Below are 22,165 nucleotides of genomic sequence, written 5' to 3' on the forward strand. Positions count from 1 at the left end.
TTTTATTCCTTCATCTTCGCTCATTCTCTCCTTGGGGTCCCTGCCTATTAATCATTGCAAGGTTATAAATGTTTTTTCCCCAATACTGCAAAAATAAAACCAACTTCTCTGCAGCTTCCTAAGCCCTCAGCTTCCATTTCCCTCCCCTCTCGGTTGACTACCAAGCATGGACGCCAAGCAGTCTGGTGAGTACTTCTCTCCATTCTCTGACGTTGAAATCTCAGGCACTGAGTAGAAAGGACTCTTCTCATTCTCTTTCACCTCTGTTTGGTATATTTGACTCTTCTCCCCCAGCACCAATTTTATTAAGCTATTATTGAAATGTTACATGAAATTTAAGGTGTACCATGTGATACTGCGATACATACATATATTGTAAAATGGTAACCACAAAAAGGTTCCTTCACACATCCATTCCTCATGGAATAACCTTTTTTGGGGTGTGGTAATAATATTTGTTCTCCTAACAACTTTCAAGTTGACAATACAGTATTGTTAATTCTAGTCACCATGACATACTTGAGATCCCCAGAATTTACTCATCTTATACTTGGAAATGTGTGCCCTTTGACCAACATCTCCACATTTCTGCAATCCCCAGCCCCTGACAACCACTGCTGTCCCCACTGCCCCCAACACCCTTCTCTGATTGCCATTCCTTACTGACTTACCATCCCAAGTCACAAGGCTCTCGCTGAGTCTTTCACCCTCCCCAACACAAAGCCTCCCTGTCACTTCTTAGACCCCTCGGAGCCCTACCGTCCGTCTCCCTACTCAAGTCCAAGTTCCTTGAGAGTAAGTGTTCATACCTTTTGATCCCAAATGGTACCATGCCCAGAGTCTGGGACAAGTAGATACCCAATGAATGAATAAATACTGACTACTGGAACTTGGAAAAAGTCTAAAATTGCCATTTAAAAGAAAGAAATCTGTAATCAAAACACCACATCTTACTTGGTTGTGCTCTAGAGTCTCAAACAGTTGTTCATCGGATTTTAGTAATGGGATGCCCGTCCGATAGTGAACTTCATACGAGAACTCCATTGTTGCCCAGGTCTGACTGATTTCAGTAATAGCCTAAACATAAACAGTATTAAGTTATGTGCACAGAAGTTTAATTTATGACGAACATTTAAGGCTATCATCTGAAATTAAAAAAAAAAACTTTTATAGTTCTCAAAAAAAAAAATGCTATCCAATACTATTGGCCTCATTTTTTTCCTGCAACTAATTCAAAGTGATGAGGTTCAGAGAATGAATTTCATCTCACAAAACCAAGCATCACCCTATTATCAAATTTCTCTTGGATCTGAGTTTTACATCCTTCAGTGAAACAGAATGGCAGAGCAGAAAGGGTCATCAAAGTTATCTAAAGGTTTAATAGAGATTATGTACACATCGGCCAGCAGGAGCCAGGCAGTGCTCGGAGTGCCTGAACGTGAACCGGGTGAGTCAGTTACCACACTGTACCTCGGTTTCCTCATCGGTAAGACAGGGCTAAGAGCATTACCAACCTGAGAATTAAGTGAAATAATATAAAGCACATAGAGCAGTGCTTGCAACAAAATAAATGACACGTTAAGTGTTCTCTGCTATCACCACCACCACCACCACCATCACCCCCAGCACCACCATCACCACCACCACCATCATTACCACCAGCACCATCAGCACCACCTCCAGCACCATCATCACCACCATCACCCCCGGCACCACCACCACCATCATCATCACCATCATCACCCCCGGCACCACCACCACCATCATCATCACCATCATCACCAGCACCACCACCACCACCACCACCATCACCAGCACCACCATTACCACCAGCACCACCACCATCATCATCATCCCCAGCATCACCACCACTCCCACCACCACCACCAACTGGGCCCACCCTCCTGTCTTACACATGGACTGTGGCTTAGAAGGATTCAGATCCTGCCCATGTCACACACACTAGCAGCGGAAAAGAAAATGGGACTCAGCTGTCCACACACCCATGGCACGGGGACTTCCAAGTCTTAGGGGCTACTGCACAGAACTAGCTCAATGTGACACAGAACAGCCCGAAGACACCACCTTTTCAGTCCCCAGTTCCTTCACTGCTTGGTCCACAATGCTTCGGACATCATCTTCCACTTGGTGTAACCGCAGTGCTAACAAATCTGCCAAAGCTGTGGCTTCACTGTTAGAAAATCTGACCTAATTAGGAAGAGAAAAGGGCAGAATTTGCATGACACATATATTAGTGGTTCTTGTGCCCAATGGCCAGAAGAATGAATCACAGCTAAATATATTCAAGTCGGCTGCTGAGCACACCTCTAGTTCTGGAAGGTGGGGACCGTAAAAGGCTCAGAGTCACTGAGGCCTCACCCACCAGAAGCTGGGACCAAGGCTCAGGCCACAGTCACACTCCACTGCTTCCCTTTGTTTCATATCCTTCCCTTGTCAGCTCATTTCTTATCTCTCTGCCCACAAAACCCATTTTTAAAGAGAATCACAGTATTCATTTGTTTTAATTTGGTTGAAATCCCAGGAATCAGGGAGTAGCTCATTTGTCTTTTCTTCCTAAAGTACTCTATTCACTGGACATAATTCCCAGTGGCTTCCGTGATTTAACTTAGTTTTCTCACTAATTTAATCTTAGCTCCTTGGCAAAAAATATTCTTACTCGTAGTGTCATTATTCATATTTACCATGTGACAAAATAATTCACATTTATTTCCTCATCATCTTGTTGACTGCCGCCCCACCCCCAACCCCAGTATTTGCTAAGCAGCTCTCTACTCTCCCTAAGCGCTCTAACTCAACCACACGCCTCATCCATGAAGAGCCGACCTGCCCCGTGGTTACAGGAAAGCCCCTTCCTTTACTGCGGCTGCTAATACCCAGTCCTTGCTTCTTGGAAGCTGCGGCCCTCTCCGGCTCTGCCCAGCCTGTGACTACGGTTCTTTGTGCCGTGCTGTGCTCCATACAAGGCTTTCACATCATCTCTCTTGATCCTTACGAGATTCCTCTGACGTATGAGAGCACACAGCATCCACTCATTTTATTAATAAAAAACAAAACTCAAGATAGATTAAGTGTCTTGTTTGAGGTTACACAGTCAGTAAAAGACAAAAGGAGGGCGTCTTAGTTCAGGCTGCTGTTAAGACAATGCCGTCAACGGGGTGGTTTAAATAATGAACATTTATTCCCTTGCTCACAGTTCTAGAGGCTGGAAGTCCGACACCAGGATGCCAACATAGACGGGTTCTTGGTGAAGGCCCTCTTGGTTTACGGATGTGTCTTCTCGTTGCACCCTCACATGGCAGAAGGTAGAAATTTCTGGTCTTTCCATCCGGTTCTAATGGCACTAATAAGAACTCTACCCTCCTGACCTAACTACCTCCTGAAAGCCTCACCTCCAAATGCCATCACATTGGAGATTTAGGCTTGAAAATATGAATTGGGGCAGGGGGTGGGGTGGGGTGGGGGGAACATTCAGTCCACAGCAGGGGCTGAAGGAGGACCTTGGCATGATCAGTGTGTTGGTTCTATCTTGAGGAGCTTGACCTCCCCCATTTGACCAGAAGTCTTTTCACAAATTTCACTTCATCCCAGATGAATAATGTAAACCACAGTCACAAAAATATTCAATGATCAAGATCCAGGAAACTGACCCCAGTGGCCTTCATCAGCTGCTGCCAATGCCGGTCTCTGAGAGCAGGGCTCTGTAACTCCCTGACAGCTCGCAGGGAGGCCGCCATGTCCTTCACCGTACTTTCCAGGCCTCCATAAGCATCCCACACACGGACTTCCTTGTCCAGTGACCAGATTTCCTAAAGTAAAAAAAAAAAACAAACAAACAAAAAATAGATCCCCAGATGTATTAGTACATTTCATAATTTGTGTTCTATGAAAGAATAAATCTACCTTTCCCTGGATTATAAAAGAGTGGAAGCATTTAAGCCCCTGGTTAAGGGCTAAAGCCAGAGAAACAGAAAAAGATCCACTCATCTGTCTATCACAAGTCCTCTGTGTATAAGCCACTTGGATACACTGGTTTCTTATTCACAGGCTCTAACTGGGTGTCCCATGAGGAAACCCAGGGGACACTAACTGTAGGAAAGCTAACAGAGTTTCCAGGACGTTTACAAGGAAGAGTGTGTCGTCTGGAAACATAAATAAGCAGAAAACAGACATTGTTACCTGGATTATTAATATCTTCCTCCAGAGACCTGACTTATTTAAGCGGTAGCCTTGAAATGTTCATTACCATTGAGTGTTTGTTCCTTGGCGCCTAAATATTTCATGATTTTAAGATGTGTCAAATAGGGCCCTTTGACTTGGTGTTCTTCTTGGCCCATGAAACATCAAAAATTGTAAATGAGAAAACCCATAATCAAACACAGGGAAAAAGACAATGCTACTTGTTTAAAACAAAACAAAACTTCAGCTGAGAGTGGGGGTTAAGGTGTCCCTCTGAAGTGAGATAACCAAACTACACAAGAGATAGATAGGGACTGGGCACAATAATGAGAAATAGTGACCCCCTGACATTCAAAGGAATCATCCAGAAGAAGCATTTTAGTTAGGGTCTTTAGGATAAGGATAATATGAGGGAAAAATGGCAAAACTTGGTAGGAGCTGAGCACAGCACTGAGTTGAGGCAAACGTGTTCTGAGAAAAAAGCCAACGACCCTACCGCTATTTAGCTGCCTCCCACTTCCGTGCATTTTGGCTTTATCCAAAGACGTTCTACCCTCTTTAGAGGGCAGATGGCTATGGGGACTAGATACCGAAGCACTATATTCAAATCAGCTCTGTTCTATCTTGAGCCTCCTTGGGACATCAGAATAGTCAATAAGAACAACAAGGATCACAGTGTTCCATATACATTCCCAAGTGGCATACTTCAATTAGTTGCCCCAAATCCCAGAATGAAAAGGTATCTTTTAATACAAAATAATGTCTGCCAAGACAGGAATTCAAAAGCTTTCATAAGCTTAACCTCTCAGGCCTGGTACTTTTAATCTTAACATCCTCCATTCTAGATAGCCAAGGGAGGTTCAGGGTTATAGCGGCTACTCATCAATCCGTTTGCCCTAATATGCTTTCATCCACTCATTCACAAAAAGGCAGGCTTGATTAGAAATGCAACTGGCTCAGGGTTAAAAAAAAAAAAAAAAAAAGTACTGTCTCCTATCATCCTGTTTGAAGTAAATAAGGACACACAGCCCAACATACCAGATACTCCGTTAGGCAAGATGGAAGGAGGTGGGGCTGAGAAAGAGAAATGGTTGTAATCGACAGTTATGGAACTTGCCTTGGCAAACCTTCTGAGTTCTACATCCATCTGTTCCACATTAATCTGTCTCCACTGGGTTTTAGTCCAATTATCAATGCTTCTCTGAAAACGCACAAGCAGATAAAAGTGTCAACAACATTTGGTGAAAGCAAGTCTCCACAGCAAAATATATAAACTGATGATACACAGTGATTCCATCATCCAGTGAAAAGTCAATTATTTAAATATTAACTGCACTTGTCAAAACTTCCCTATCAGCAAAACAAAAAAGTTGTCAGGACATGTCAAACTTAAGGTGAAAACATTATGATATATTAATTTCTAGTAGCAGTGACAAATTCCACTTATATGCTATCATTATCATTTAATCCTGAGTACTCTGAATTGATAAGTGTATTACCATTAAATACCAGGTTTTAAAATTCTACATGTAACATAAATTGAGCTTCCGTAAGACAGTCTTCATCCATTATCGACAAAATGCTCGTTCACTTCTTGACCACATTCTATGTCCCTTAACACATATCTATATGGCTTTCAACTAACTTCAAAGCAAATTATGGATAATACGTGTTGCAATATACCTAGTTCCCCAGAACTTATTTTTACCCTTAAGTTTGTGACTTAATCAGCAACATGCAAATTCACTTCAGTCAGGTCTGTTGTACATGCACAGACATGTAGGTAGGAGTCTATACATGAATTTGTACGCACAGGTCACCATGTACATGGAGCATATACTTATGTATTATTTTCATTTATATCTTACATAATCCCTGAAAAGAATCTGAAGCAGTCGATTCATTACACAGTTTCATTCAGATCCAAAAAGAAAACAACTGATAATTTGGAGAAAAATCTTCTCAGAGAGATAGACAAATTTTAATTGAGGGGGGGAGAATATAACGCCCACAGATTTCAAGACGTTATAAAAGCCCCACAGAATGATACAGACACTAAAAATTGCCTATTTATACAAAAGAATTATTAGAAAAGAAAAAGAAAAAAAAGGCAGCGTCTTACCGTAACGTAAGTTACGACATCCCAGAGGCCCTTGAGCAATTTTATTTCTTTGCGACACTGCTTCATTGGTCTGTAGTCGGGAAGAGCCACTTCAAAGAGGTGGGAAGATTCTTGCATCTGTAACATTTCCTCTTCCAACGCCTCAAGCTCGTGATTTGCCTAAGGAGAAAACACGCACACACATGCACACCAACGCCCCGAACACCCAGTGACCTGCCAGGGAGAGAGAAGCCGCGCGGTGCTGCGCACCCCTGGTGAGGGCAACACGTGCAACCTCGATTTTAAAATGAAAATTAAAAGAAGTCGGCAGCGTCATTATTGGTAAACTGGACGGTTCTGAGGAGCAGACTCACAGCTACTCAACACGTGAGAGGAGTCACCAACACAGTTGTGTCACCCATACTCACCCCTGACGCTTCAGCGTCAGATTTCTACGAAAACCACCTTCCTGGCTTTCACTGCACCGCTGGGGCGCGGCTGGGGCCCACGGTGGGGCTCTAGAGCGTCTGCTGAAGGAGCAACCACTTCTTTAAAAACAAAAAGGTTTCGGATTTAAGAAAAACATCCTAGAGCTTATCAATAGTACAAAAGGTACTGAAGAGGATTCACGAAATAAAACCCTGGAGCTAAAGCCAGCACAGGGGGAGAAAGTTCGCTGCACGACGAGCGTCCCCAGGCTGGTCCACCATCCCATCCCTACCCACGTGGGAGGGTCCGTGTTGGGCCGAGGGTAAGCCGAGTCATTTTTTTCTTTCTTGATACGCCAACTCTGAATTTTAGTTTTTACGAACACAGGAGCGTCTCCACATGGTAGGAGCTCGAGGAGGGCGGAGCGAGGCGTGCAGAAGCAGCTGGTCTTCTCCCCACTTCTTCCGGGGGCTGTTCTCTAACTCCCCACTCTGCGCGCACGCCGCTCCTTCAGTTATCAAGCTGACACGCTACACTGGGTTACCGGCTTTGGGGGGGGGGGGCTCGACTTCGTTTTCCCGCTTTATATTTTCTCCCATCCTCCTCTCAATACCTATTATATTACCTTAGTTCTTCTGATTTTAATTTAAATACTCATACTTAATCCTCTTGCGCTTCGTCAGTCTTCAGCTCTCCTGATTTCCTACTATGTCAAGAAGAGTATCAGCACTGTCATCGTCTTTCATTGTACAGGTTAGCGGTTTCACTTTTATAAGTTATACCTTTGTAAATGAGAACTGCAATTCTATGACTTAGTTTTACCCAGTTTTTATTATGAAAAATCCCACACACATCAAAGGGAGCACCACCACCCAGCTTAGGGCTATGTTATCAGTAACTTTTAATGCACTCCTCAATTCTATCCCCCTCCTTCCCACTACAGATTTAACCACCTAATTTTTATTTAATATTCCCCTGATCTTTTTTTTTTTACTACATATGTATGCACTGCTAAATGCTAAAATGTTAAAATTTATTTCTGAAGTTTATGTGAATAATTTAATACTCTATATTAAGACATCTCAATTCATATTTATTTTTGAGGTTTATTTACATATATATGCTTGAGGCTGTGCAAAATTCATTGATTCCCTCTACTGTGTAAAAGCACTACGCTGCGTGAATACATTTAACTTATTACCTTGTGTGAATACTGCAGTTAACTGTTTTCTGCTTCTGGTGGTCCTGTAGCCTCCCTGGGTAACCAGTACTCACGCTCCCAAGCATCTCCATGCCCCTGGTTTCAATGCTGCATTTGCCCCCACGCAGCGTGGGCTTCGATGCTTGCCTCTGCTTCCCACCCTAGATACAGCTCCTCCGTGTTTTCCCTGCCCTTTAGGAGCTTCCTCTCTTTTCCGGGGAGCTCAGCAACACATTTCAAGTTGCACATCAGTGAAAGTGTTTCGGCATCTGTTTTACTGAAGGATTTTTCAAATTGTCTAGAGTACCATGCTCCCCAAAGCCAACAGCCCTTCTGGTTGCCAATTCTCCTATTACTTACACTAAATCATTCCTAAATATGTACACCTCGTTATGTTAACTCAAAGTGTTTTCTGTGTCTTTGGCTATGAAGAAACAAAAGCACATAATCTAAGTTTACTGAGTCCGTTGTAAAGGAGTCACCCTACCACTCCCTTTCATCGTGGAGGGGGAAAGGTCTCTGCATTGTGGAGTGAGATGTCTTGAGTACTAAGGTCCACCACACCTGCCCGGAACAAGCGTGTACAAGCCTCTGCATGAAACCACTTAGGTATTAAATGTGCACGCGTGTGCACACACACACAACTTCAAAATAAGGGTGTCCCAGCCCTACTATATTCGAAAGATCCTCTGACACATTCTATAGGTACAAAGATAAATATCTCTGACTTTTAAATACTTAACTCTATGCTGTTATACTAGAGCACGAAAATGGTAGCATTCAATAAATAACTGTAGTAAATGTTTACATCCAGCACATTGCTTAGTCAAGTAAAAATGTCTCCCCTTCCACAATCTGTTCAGACCACCTGCAATTTAGATAAAAGCTTTACAAACCCCACAACTCTATTAGCATATTCTAACCCACTATGAATACATTCACCGGTTTTCTACAGCCAAGGGCAAGAGAAAATCTGCAACGGAAGGGTGCTTTCCGAAAGGGTGTGAAGCAGTTAAAACTCAGTTCAACCCAGAATTTGGACAGAGAGGTACACGCTGTGCCGGCTCTAAGCTTTATGGCAGTCTAAGGAGGCCAGCCTATCTCTAGTGTGGAGTAAAAACAGGATGGCAGCCTCCATGAAGATCTCAGAAAGATTCACTGCCCCTTGGATCTAAACCTTGCTGTCATTGCTCATTTCGGCTGCTAGGTTAAGAATTCCTAAAGAAATGAAAGTGTTATTTTTCTAATAAACTTTTAAAACCTTTTTTTCAAGCCTCATGTGAACTAGTCACCATTTTCGGTTATTTGCCCACCATGTTCGTTTTTATAGTCAACTATAATAAAGCAGTTCATTAGAAACTAGGACCGTAGGACTCCCTAATATCTGTATCCCAAGTGAAGAGTCGATTATTTAAAGTCACTAGCAAAGTATCGCAGGGCCAACAATAGTGGGTAAAATTCCTGATTAAAAAAAAAATTTGGACAGCTCGAATTTCAATACTAATCTGTCACTGTGTAATCCCCAGTGTTACTCAATGACACATGATGGTTTCTTTATCTGAAGAGAAGCTGTATCATGGGGATATTATAAGAAACAGAAGAAATAACATAAAGCACTATGCTTAAAGTTCTTGACACACTTACATGAAGTGGCTAAAAATTAGCAGTTGTTACTTTCACTAGCACTATCACTTTGATAACGATGGTGGTTTTGGGAGACATGATTTTAAGACACTATTGCGGTGAAAGGCTCGTAACCTGGTTTGTAATAGTTAATTCTCAACTGCTATAACTAACTGCCAAACTAAGGCAAAATATCTCAGTATGTCAGTGTCTAATTTGACTTTATACAAGGGCTATCATAGCAAAAAACAACTGAGATCAGCATTACCTTATCAAGCACTGTGTACGGATTTTCTGCATTAAAACCGAGAGGAGCATAGAGTCTGAATCTCTCTCTGAACTCGGCCTGCTTCCGCTGAGGAGGGCAGAAAAAACTGGAGGTGAATCTCAAACAATGGCTTCAATTGCCCATGTAAAAAATCGTTCCCGAAAACATAAAGAAGGGGCGCCTGGGTGGCTCAGTCATTAAGTGTCTGCCTTCGGCTCAGGGCGGGATCCCAGAGTCCTGGGATCGAGCCCCACATCAGGCTCTTCCACCGGGAGCCTTCCTCTCCCACTCCCCCTGCCCATGTTCCCTCTCTCCCTGGCTGTCTCTCTCTCCATCAAATAAATTAAAAAAAGAAAAAAAGAAAAAAAAAGAAAAAGAAAATAGAACACCCATAAAACTTGATAGCTCGCTTACCTCGAATGAAAGACACTTCTTCCTTATGAGGGTGACTTCCACGTTTTGGAGAGGTGAGACTGCATGTCTGACAGTTACTGCAATCTTTTTGGTAGTTTCCCATCTTTCAGGTAATTCCTATGAAAACAAAGGTGCAGATGGGAAAAATACTTCAGGGCCTGAATTAAATGAACTCCACAGGATTCAATTATTCCAACCTCTATACATTAACCCATGACATCTTCTCATTCTTCTAGAACAGGAGTTTTTTCCCAGAAAGATGCAAGTGGCTAAAGACTCGGAGCCAGGCTGACCCACCGGCACCACTGGATTCGTATTTTCCAAGCATAAATCAGGGCTGTCCTCTGGTGTAAGATTTATCTCAGAATAAAGAAAATCTTTTCCAAATGGACGCCGATTTCCAGATTGTTTTGCGGTTAAGGGAATATAATTCAAGGGCTCTGAAAAGGACTTCTCTGCTAACAAGTGGAAACGGGAGCTAAGTTTAGCAATTTAGCAAGTGAAGAAAGATGCTTTGAATCTGGTGGGGCACAGAGGAAAACGTGAGTCAATCTCAGCCTGCCTTTCCCCCAGCTTCCGAAGCTCGGTGCGCACTCTGTCTGGACGGCGAGTTCGAGCAGTTAGGTCAGGTTCACTGTAACTAAGCAGGATTTCTGACGTAAAGAGAGGCCAAGGGAAGGGAAGGTTAATTTCTACTTGATGTAGGACAAAAGCAGCAATAGTTCAGGTAGCAGCTCAACTCTGCACGGCCTGACTACAATGCAAATAGGACAACAGCAAATTATTTTCTTTGAAGAGCCGTTGTGCGTAAATGCTGCTGAAAAGCGTTCCTTGTGCCCAGGCTAACAAAGCATTGTTTCTCTGGGTGATCTCCTAGGACACTGAAATTGTTTTGTCACACAAAACCACCCATAGTGAGGGGACCCTACTTGTGTAGTTCAAGTGCAAAAACAAAGGTTCTACAGACTATTTTGTAAGCCTCAGTAAGTATTGGATGAAAGACTGAGTAGCTGCCAATTATGAAGAGTGCGCCGTGCTAAGTGTCAACTGTGTCCATGGGGGAAGGGGCCCTGGAAAGATAAAATACGTTCTTCCACCTAAATTGTTTTGCAATCTGTCGGAGTCCATGAGAGGCGTGCAAGAACTATTCTACGGGACAGAATGCTTGGAAGGCAATATTCCTGACAGGAGTTGCCGACACAGACCAGAGACCAAGAGACCTGGCCTCTAAACGTCCTCGTCCTTCATCTCCTTCTTCCACCCTTCTCATCGAAACTGCGCCCCCTCATCCATGCAGTCTCACTTCGCATTTCCAGTTGATCCCACGGAACCCGACCATCCCCGGGAGTCCCTTCAGGAATAATGGCTGCAAAGGTCACATCGCTGGGCTCAGGCCCCTTAACCTTTATTGACTACAGTCAACCTACTACCTGCTCCTTATTTGGGACTCCAAATAAGCTTCCACTTGATACAAACAGATTTTCCTTGAAAAGCAGAAGAGCAGATGATCTCCAAAGTCTAAATGATAAGATTCCCCCAAAGAGCTAGCATTGAATCTGTGGCTCAAAGTAAGGACCGGGTGCCAACAGGCAGAAATTAGGGCGAGATCCCTTGAGATCCTGCAAGGGAAGACGACCAGTGCAGGCTGGGGGTAGAAGAGCACTCGTAGGGCAACGAGACAGTGTTCAGAAGCTAAAGGCTAGAGTGAAGGCTTCTTAACAAGGGAGGGACTTGATAAAAATCTATACATTAAAGTTTAATCCTGCTTCCGACCGTACTGCAGAGAGGAAGTGAGGACACAGCCACACGGAGGGGCTTCTTTGCACAGAACCAAGCACAGGCAAGTATTTGGAAAATCTTGTAACTGCTAACTGCTAATGATTATGAAGAAGAAACAGTAACTATCAGAAACTGCTTTAATTAAAATAAAATTGGGGCACTGTTATCCTCCACGAGAAATTTGTAGTGCCTCTGAGTCTTATTTTTTCTCTTGACCAGCCTCAATTACTGATGGAGGCAGACACACAGCTAGAAGTGTGGCCTACTTTCAAAATATTAAAAAGCCTAACACTTTCAATAATTCATTAACCGTAAGTAAGGAGCCAAACCCTTAGAGTACAAATTCTAGAAGCCGTAGCTAAAATCCCCAATATCCAAGACCTGTGTTATGACCGGTTTCTCTTATTTTAAGATCCAAGATCTGGCTCCAGGAATATCCAAAGCCTTCTAAAAACAAATATTTACATTGTGCCCCATACTATTTCATCTCTCACTCTTGTTATGTAGCTATATATCCACATTCGTCTCCATGTCTACGTGGATTTCAGTTTTAAGGACAGTTTTATAGTTAAAGAGAATTTAGTAATTCATCTGTATTAATTCTTCATAGTCTCTGTAGTCAAAAGAGAGCACCCGTAAATACACTGTTGCATTTAATCCTCACAAAACAAAACCAGTGATATAAAAGGCAGCAGCTGCTGTGAAAAGTCTGGCATTTTCTCAGAAAATTAAACTTAGAATCATTCCGAGACCCAGCCGTTTCACTCCTGTGTTACAAAAGAAATTGAAAACTGGTACAAAAGCAAGCAAGGAAGCGACAGCTACTGAGATACGTGCACACCCATGCTCCTCGCAGCATTATTCACAATCGCCAAAAGATGGCAACAACCCAAACGTCCAAATGTCCACCATGGTAGATGGAATCACAATGAACCGGTGTTCAGACACAAGATGAAGGCGGCATTCACATACCACGTGTCGATGAACCTCAAGCAGACCGTGCCAAGTGAGAGAGCCACACGCAAGATACCTCAGGTTGGACCATTCCACTTACACGCGGTATCTAGAACAAGTAAACCCACAGACACCGGCAAGGAACAGTGGCCGGGCAGCAGGGAGGAGGAACCGGAAGGACAGCTCGTGGGTGTGGAGGTTCTCTTCTGAGCGATGCAAATGTTTTGAGATAGAGGTGGTGATTACACAACACTACGTCCGTGCTAAATGCCATGCGCTTTGAAAGGATTACTCTTATGGTTTGTGAACTGTGAATTTCACCTCAACAAAGAAGTGGGAAACTGGAGACCATACCAATTTCAGAAGTGAGAGTCTGGAGAGAGATCTTACGTAAGAGGAAGCACGCCCTGAGGCAAGCAGATGGGATGGCCTCGTAGGGTACTTGAGTTCCAGGCACCGATCACTGAACTAGAATTAATACAAGTTTTTTTAAGTGAATGTGTCCACTACTCACACTTGTGAAGTTAAATGTAAGCCCATCCTGGAAGCTGGTGGATAATGGAAATACATCATCTATACATCTCCAACATGGGCATGGGAAGAGAAGCTCGGCTGTGAGATTTTGATTCGTGGTTTCAGTTCTAACTAAAAAGACTTTGCTGGTCACTGGGCACAGAACAGCCACCAACTCTTTCTAGAGCATAGAAACAGGAGGACAACACAGAACTCCTATTTAGAAAACAGTGATTTCTCCATCAATTGGGCTTTCTTTATTCTTTATGAAAATGTCCACGATATGTCTCCGAAGACTAGGACCACTTCTCAACTGAGAGACAGCTTTCGATGAAAGAGAACAGGGGTGTGTTTCATGTCTGGAAGGAATGGTCAAGGGCAACTCCAAGGAGCAGCTCAGAGGCTGTTCGCTAAATACCTCCTAACAAGAAGGCCTCAGGCACAGAGGTTGAGATGGAATATCTTGGCATGAAACACACCTAGATTCCTCTGGGCTGGACTGATGACTTGTGTGACCTTGAAGAATGTATTACCCCTCTTTAAGTTTCAGATTCCTAACCTACAGAATGCCAACAGTCATCCCCAGTACAGGTTGTTAGAGGATGTCCTCAGAGAGGGCGTGTGAGGGCTGATGGAGGTGCCCAGCTGATGTTAATTACGGGTATTTTACCATGACACTGACCTCTAGCTGAACATAGACTTGCTCAGGCATCTTCTGGCCATAGTTTTCCAAGAGTGTGATGGTTTGTTTTAATGGTTCGAAGAGTTCGTCCGTAGTTCTCTGTCGGCTTCTTACTGCCAGAAGATGCCCCATGATATCAGCTAAACCATCGTGATCACCCTCACTTATCTCTCTCTGGAGTCCAGCATCTGTCTCCTGTATAAATTCTTGTAGCTCGTTCAGACTATCAAATACATAGATAGATACACACACAAACCCAAATTAAGTTCATTAAAACCTTCAGGAGTAGAAGACTTCTGATAGGTAAACAATGAAAATAAGATCCTATTTAAACATCACTATTTATCTCTGCTAAGAAACTGGCACTTTTAATGTTCTTAAAAGTTATGTCTCAACTTTAGAAAGCAGTCAGGTGTTAAAAGTTGTAACTCCAAATAGCGAAAGCAGAGCAGGCTACCTGTCTATGACGAATCTCAAAAGATGCTCCTGAAACATCCAGCTCCATTTCTTGATAATGTTGAGCAAGCTCACTTTGAAAGGCTTCATGTCCACCTTGAACCAACTATCAAATACTCTGAAGTCATCAAACTTGCTCATCTGAACATACAAAGCTTCATAAATGTCAATCTATAATTAGAAAAAAAATGTCTTTTAACAGTTCAATCAAACATGAGTAACTGCATCAAACACCAAGGGTTTTCCTTGCCTGCTCTTTGAATTGTTCGAGAGTCGGCGGTTGTTCGGGGACTTCCTCATCCGCGTGAGCATCCGTCTCCTCAGATGGCCCAGCCTGGCCGTACAGGAGAAAATGCTTCAGGAACTCGGCTCGGTCATCTACCCAGAGGTAAGTGTATGTGTCCAGGGTATTTCTGAAGTCCAAGACTTTGCTGATGACATCTGCCACTCTCTTCATTATCTCCTGCCTGACCTCTACCAGGCCCAACATATTCTCCATGTCGCTCTAAATGAAAGGAAAAGCAAGCATTCAAACCAACCTTGCCCTGTTAATCACATGTGACATAACATTACCCAAGGCCATTCTTCAAAGGGATAGTTGGTAAAATCAGAAACCGTGTTGTTTTTTCCCCAACATCTGGTTTCTGAGTGCTCCCCCACATCTCCATTTATTTTTCAATCATGAATATCAAAGGTCATACCCATTTTCAAAGAAAATACCTGATAATTTGCTACTTCCAGATGTGCGGCCACTCGCTCCATCTGGGCAGACATCCTACAACTGCTGCAAAGCGTTTCTTCCACCAGATCGTAGAAACCATCCCCAGCATCTCTTTCTAAAGAAGGTTTGAAAAGAATCTCAGGGGGCATTAAGATCATCTGTGCTTGAAAAAATGGCACAGGTTTCGGGTGCTTCTCCGTATTCATCAGAAAGAAGTCCAGGTCATGCATGATAGCTTGAAAAAAGCCTTCTACCACAATGTCATCAATGAATTCCACATAAATCTTCCAGGTATCCAGAGAAGGGTCAGCTTTGAAGAGCTTCCTGTTTTCCTAGAAACATAAATATTAATAGAGGGGTACGAACAATAGTGGGTACAAAAATGAAAGCTTTACACTGAAATGCTTTGTTAAAGAAGGGACTGCATCATTGGGCATGAGACAGGAACATTTAAATGGCAGGTCAGAGAGCCTTAAGCTGAACAATGAAAATCTAAGCAGGATTTTGTAACACTTAGATCATTTATAACTGACATTCAAAAGTCATCCTTTAAAGGAAAAATCATTATGAAAATTGTTGTCCTCAAATACACATAAGAGGTGCAGGAGTTTTTAATGCATTCTCTCTGTCCTGGACACAGGCTCCAGCTCTCGCTCTGCCCTGAATTCTCTGTGGCCCTGGGCTTTGTCTTCCAGGGCCTTATGTGTAAATGAAGTTTCCCAAACTGGTCTTTCAGAGAACACTGTCCTGGAATAGCCAAGATCCCTAAGTCAGCAAAGTGCTATGGACTCTAGGTCTTTCTTGGAGACTCACCGTGCTACTATTAAAAGTCGACTTAACTTGGTTGAACCAAAACAAGCAACCAAACAACAAATACTTTGTGCAAACCAGTTATAAGCAGCCTATGGAATAGCAACTCAGCTCGAGGAAAACCAGCCTGGTGAGGTCAAAGATCCCTTTGTGCTTCAACGCTATTAAGTTCTACCTTGACATCTCCCAAGAGTACGGGTAATGAACACATCAGTAGGGCATGCCAAGGTCAGACATGAACACGGTTTAGGACTGCTAGAGGTTGCGCACACGGTGTGGCAGGACTAGGGACACAGATTTGAAAAGGTGAGGTGGGAGGCAAGGGTTGTCTCCAGAGATTCCTTTCTGAGTGGTAACGGCTGCACAGTCCATACAGTCCAGAGGGCAGATGCCCAAGGCAGAAGCTGCATCACAGAGAAAAGGAGACACTGGGATGAGAGCTGATGATAAGGCAGGCGATACTCTGCTCTTTGATTATTTACCACTGTGGGTATACGATCCCCAGTTCAAAGGTATGTGTTACATGCAAGAACCACAACTACAGAGGTGATAAAATCAGGCCAACATTGTAAAGTTCTTCGAGGGATTTCTTGCCCTCAACAAATTTAAGGACCTTTCCTTTCAAGGGTGCTGTCTTGCCCATCCAGGGGGAACCATTCACATCTGTATATATCTGTGGTATATGTGGCCCACACCCCTGGAGCTGTGTGTTGTGCAGTAGATATCCTGGGCAGCTGTACAGAGCAGTCCTGGCTCCTTTGTAGGCACTAGAAAGGAGAAGTATAGATCTTAGAGCTAGGAAAAAAATTCCTTAAAGGCCATCTTGTTCAGTTTATTCATTTCAAAGATATAAAAACAAAGACCTACAACACACCAAGCGTCACACAGTAGGAAGTTAGCACCCAAGCTAGGACTACAAGCAGGAACTTCTGACTCCCCAGGGTAGGGCTCTTGCAAACCTATCACAGTACAGTACCTGTGACTGCCTCATCGTTTATACTTTTTCATCCCAGGATATCCAGTTTATATACTGCAGTGCCATTTATTTTTTTTTGTTTGTTTGTTTTTAATGATTTTTTATTATATTATGTTAGTCACCATACAGTACATCCCCGGTTTCCGATGTAAGGCTCGATGATTCATTAGTTGTGTATAACACCCAGTGCACCACGCAACACGTGCCCTCCTTACTACCCATCACCGGCCTATCCCATTCCGCCGCCCCCCTCCCCTCTGAAGTTGCAGTGCCATTTATAATAATTGTTTTATTTCCAACAATTTAATATAAAGAGAAAAAGGGAAGAAGAGCTTTGGGTCGCTCAGTGATGGCTCAGGTCCCTTCCAGACCCAATCTTCCATGGTTCCACCCTTCTCTATCTTAGACTCTGCCTGCAAACTATTCCTGGGACCCCCCAGCCGTGCAGGGTGCAGCATGATGAAAAAGCAGAAATGACCTACTCTCTGCAATATTTCCATAGCTTTCCCTCAATGACACTCCTCAGAGGTAGTCTGAGAATCAGGTTCAAAATCACGAGCTGATGCCAACGGGGAAAAAACAATCCCTGAGAAGATACAACTTCTAGAAACAATCATTTCATCCCTGTTTTGAAGTTGACTTCTCTCAAGTTGCAACCTCTCCTCTGTTCACCTACTGAGAACAGGGACTCCAGAGCTGCTTAGTTTTTGACTTGAGGAAACAAGAATAGGTCCATTTATTAGTAGAAAAACTTCGACCTTATTCTCTGAGGGGACCAATTTCTTACACTAATCCTCAACGTCTCCTTCTACGAAGCTCCACATCCCGCCTGTGAGGAGACAGTGTGTTCTACTCAAAATATATCCAGAATCCAACCACTCCTTGTCACCTCCATCCTCACGGCCCCGTCCGGGCACCACGCGGCTGCCACGGAGCTTACTGCCACGGGAACCCACCAGGCCCTCCGCCTCCCCTGTGCGCGCCTTGCCACACGACAGGCAGCCTCTCTTCCCAAAGTTAGATCGGGCGCACTCTCCTCTCCTCCAAGCCCTGCAGTGAGCTCCGCACGCAGCCCAGAGTAAAAGCCGAAGTCCGGACGAAGGCCCTGAGGCCCCTTCCAGCCGCTCCTCACAGCCCGCGGGCGTCTGACTTGAGCTCGTTGTGCTCTGCACCCCGCTGCTCCCTCAGCGGCTTTGCACCCAGCACTGGGCACCCTCCTCCCTGGGGCTGCTTTCCTCTGCCTGGAATATTCCTTTCCTTTCCCACCGCCCGCCGCGCTGACTCTAACTTGACTCTCATCTTACCTCCTCCCTTTAGGCCTGTGCTGATCGAGCTGCTTGAAACCCCACCCCGGCCCAGCCCGACACGCCTGCGCCCTGCTCTAACTTCACCTTTGTTCTACACGCTCAACCACTTCTACCATCTCCGCCTTCCATCCGCTCTTCCCCACGGCTCTCCCCTCTCTGGGACGGGAGCTCCACGGAAGCAAGGCTCTTTATTCTGTTCACTCAAGTATCTCAAGAATCTAGACGGGTACTGGGCCCATAGGAGGCTCCCCTTAAATATTTCCTAAAGACGTGAATGATGATGGAAGACTAAACCACATGATTGGTTACTCAGCAGGAAAACCACAGTCAGTTGTTCATTCTCCCACTGAGTTAGCCTAGAGACAAGTGTCTTCACTTTACGCATGAGGAAATTCAGGCCTGGTTTCTGGAAGACACAAAACTAAAAACCCTAGTTTCCGACCTCCACTGGGGCAAACCCCAGGCCATAGTACTTTGTGATGGCGGGTGTGTGTGTGCGTGTGTGTGGTGAGGGTTGTTGGTGCCCTGCCCAAAGGAGGGTGTCATGGTCTGAGGACTGCATCGGTCTACAGAGATGATTCCATATAACGAATATGCTCAGGAAATACAGAATATGCTCTTTTGTTCCCATCCTTTTTTCCTTAAGAAGAATGAAAAAGGAACTTCCCCCCATCTCCCTCACTGGAGCTGCACCCCTGTGAGCTCCACATTCCTGTCTTCTGCCTCCTTCCTCCTGCTACTACAGATGAATTCTCCAAGTTCCTATCTACAGCCAACGTCCACATGTATTTATGAAACCCCTTTCCTTCCAGGACTTTCCTCCAACAATTATTTCCCTTCCACTGGATCATTCCAATCAACATACCATCACTCAGAAACACCAACCAACATTAAAAACATCCTCCCCATCCCTGACACGTCCCAGACAATGTGGAGTTTTCAGTTCCCGCCACCTCAGAGCTCTTCAGGAGCTGAGTGGCTTTCTGGTGCCATTTCTCCCCTTCTTGTCAGCCATTCCAATCTGGCTTCCATTGTATCAAGTTAGCTCTGTCACAGTCACCAACCGCTTCCATGGGGTTAACATCTGGCTGCCAATCTCGGCCCTCACTTTCAGGTCCTGAATCAGGATGGGACCAAGTCAAATGCTTGCCCTTGCTTGGAATGTCTTCTTGACTTGCTTTCCAGGACAGCAGCTCTCTGGATTTTCCTTCTGCTTCACTGGCCTCCTTATCAGCAACCTATGCTGGACCCTCCCCTTCTCCCTGGCCTCGGAGAGGATTCAAGGTTAGGTCTTGGACCTCTCCTCTAGCTACGATTAAACCCTACACGAACTCATCGAAGTCCATGGCTTCACATGACATACATACTCCTGACTCTCGGTTCTGTGTCACCGGCCTGGACTTCTACCCCAAACTCCAGCCTCGACTGCAGTGCCAGCGTACTCAAAATATCCCCTTGGGCATGCATCTCTAACCAACATGGCCCACACCAAAGCCTCTCTTTTCCATTCAAAATCTGCCCTATCACAGTTCTCCCCTTATCAGTAAAGGCAAACTCCAATTTTCCTGTTGCTCAGACCAAAAAATTTGAGCTCATCCTTGACTTGTCTCCTGACTCATCACAGCAAATCCTGTTGGCTCTGCCTTCAAAATATAACCATCATGACGGCTTCTATCCCTACCATTCTGACCCAGGCCATTATCACCAGAATTATTAAAATAATCTCCCAAAGGTCTCTCTACCTCCTACCACCTCCTTGCTCCCCTCTGCTTCACATTCAACAGGTCTAGCCTTTGAGCAGACAGAGTCTGGCTGCTATTTCACCTCACGGCAAAAACCCAAGTTCTCAGGATGGCCTGTCAATCCCACGTACGTGTCCTCAGTCCCTTCCAAGCTTTATCAACTACTACTACTCCCCTCGCAAATTCTGCTCTGGCACGCTGGCTCTCTAACTGAGCCTTGGACAGAGCAACCGTGTTCTTTCCTTGAACTTCTGCACTTTTTGCTACCTTGAACATCCTTCTCCTGATAGCCACAGGCCTCATTCTTTCAGTTCTCTGCAGAACTGCTACCTTAGTATGGAAGCGTTTCAAACCACCTCATATAAAACACACCCCAAACCAATGAGTCCCTATCCTACTTGCTCTAGTTTTCACCGTTTCTCCTATGATCAGTTGACCTATTCTGTATAGGGTATTTACTCTACCTTTTTCAACTAGAATGTAAGGTCCAAGAGACAAGGGACTTTTTGTTTGGTTGTGTCTGTTTTTCCTTTCCTGCCTTGTTTCATTTGTTTTATTTTGTCTTCTCTGCAATGGACAACTCTAGAATAGTGCCTGTTACTGTTTTTAGAAACCCAAATATTAGTTAGAAGAAGAATACTGTCCGTCCTCAGAGGTTGAGAGGCTTGCAGGAGGAGACACTGGCAAGCTGGCCCGTACCTAGAGGCATTCCACAAACCGTGCTAGCTATAAACAGCATCCAAAAGAGCACGGAGCTAGGACCAAGACAGGATCCCACCTCTAGGCTTTCTCTTTCATCCATATATCTCACATTCCAATCTCTTCCCTCAGGAATGAAAACAAGCAAGGGCTGCAGAAATTGTAGGCGAGCCATGCCAATTCCTCCAGTTTAAATGCTGAACAAAACCATACATAAAGCTCCCTCAGGCCCAGTCAAAGAATCCTACGTTATTAGGGTGAGGATGTCTGCTCTTTTCTCAACTAATTGAAAAGATCTTCCTGCAATTTCCAAACCTTAAAAGCCATTACCTCCACCAAGTTATGTATCCTGCGGCCATCTTCTTGAATTAGCTTGTATTTTTTAGTAAACAGATCGCCCTTGTCCTCCAAAGTCAAGACGGCCTCTCTTCTGGGCTCCCTCCTGGGAAGGAGCGTACACTCCGCCCAAGACTTCATGGTTTGCTGGATCACCGTCACGTTGCTCTGCGTGCGCTCCACTCTGCGTGCCAGCTCAGACGCGGCTGTCCGCACCCTCTTGATGTACCCCCAGCAGTCATCCTGCCACGTCAGCGACGTCACAGCTGCCTGCAGGTGCTCCTCCAAGGCCCTCAGCTCGTCTTCCACCAGAGGGTACTCCACCTCCAGGAGCGTCTGCTTCAACTTATTATATCCTTGCACAAGCAGCTCAAGATTTCCGATGTACTGAGCAAAAGGAAGTCCCAAAACAAAAAGTGCCAAATGTGGTAAAGCCGCCTCTCTCAGAGCCACTGAAGTATTACAGGTCTACACGGTCATAACGACCAATCCAAGCCCTTCTGTTCAAAAAACGCCCTAATATCTACAAACACTCACCTTTAAAATAGTGTTTCTCTTTTTGAAGATGGCTAACGCTGAATCCGGTATGTCGGATTTCTTCAGCATCAAAAGGTATTTCACCTCTCTCAAAACAGCCATGAGCTATTAAAACAAAATCAAGGATTATTATGTATTTTAAGAAGGACATTCTCTTTTAACATGTGTTAAATCCAAACACTTAAAATTTCATCCAATGATTACAATATTTTCAAATTGTCAAGGTGAAGAAGCTGTTGTTTCATACGGTTTTTAAAAGCAATTATCATACGTTCTTACGATACAGAAGTATAAATAATAATGTTATTTATGGCTGTGGTCCGCCGCCAGAGAAAGAATTCAGGCGAAAGACAGCAACATGTACACACTGAGCTGTGAGACAGAAGGTTGTACACGGACCTCCATCTTTTCCCAGGACTG

General features: G+C 44.3%; 1 protein-coding gene across 1 annotated transcript in view; it reads right to left on the reverse strand.

The window, feature by feature from the left end:
• Positions 1–22,165, reverse strand: part of DNAH11 (dynein axonemal heavy chain 11) — a 307,801-nt gene that overhangs the window by 243,173 nt on the left and 42,463 nt on the right. The window contains exons 13-25 of the mRNA XM_087860989.1: positions 21,746–21,850; positions 21,203–21,595; positions 15,338–15,670; positions 14,868–15,122; positions 14,619–14,788; positions 14,162–14,384; positions 10,234–10,350; positions 9,820–9,906; positions 6,320–6,478; positions 5,315–5,398; positions 3,669–3,827; positions 2,086–2,208; positions 955–1,077 (exon numbers count right to left, since the gene is read on the reverse strand). Coding sequence (XP_087717115.1) covers positions 955–1,077; positions 2,086–2,208; positions 3,669–3,827; positions 5,315–5,398; positions 6,320–6,478; positions 9,820–9,906; positions 10,234–10,350; positions 14,162–14,384; positions 14,619–14,788; positions 14,868–15,122; positions 15,338–15,670; positions 21,203–21,595; positions 21,746–21,850 — 2,331 coding nt within the window. The remainder of the gene's footprint in view (positions 1–954; positions 1,078–2,085; positions 2,209–3,668; positions 3,828–5,314; positions 5,399–6,319; positions 6,479–9,819; positions 9,907–10,233; positions 10,351–14,161; positions 14,385–14,618; positions 14,789–14,867; positions 15,123–15,337; positions 15,671–21,202; positions 21,596–21,745; positions 21,851–22,165) is intronic.

This window comes from Ursus americanus, chromosome 3, assembly GCF_024610735.1.
Source record: "Ursus americanus isolate L20-20 chromosome 3, mUrsAme1.1.p, whole genome shotgun sequence".
In the NCBI taxonomy this organism is placed as follows: Eukaryota; Metazoa; Chordata; class Mammalia; order Carnivora; family Ursidae; genus Ursus; species Ursus americanus.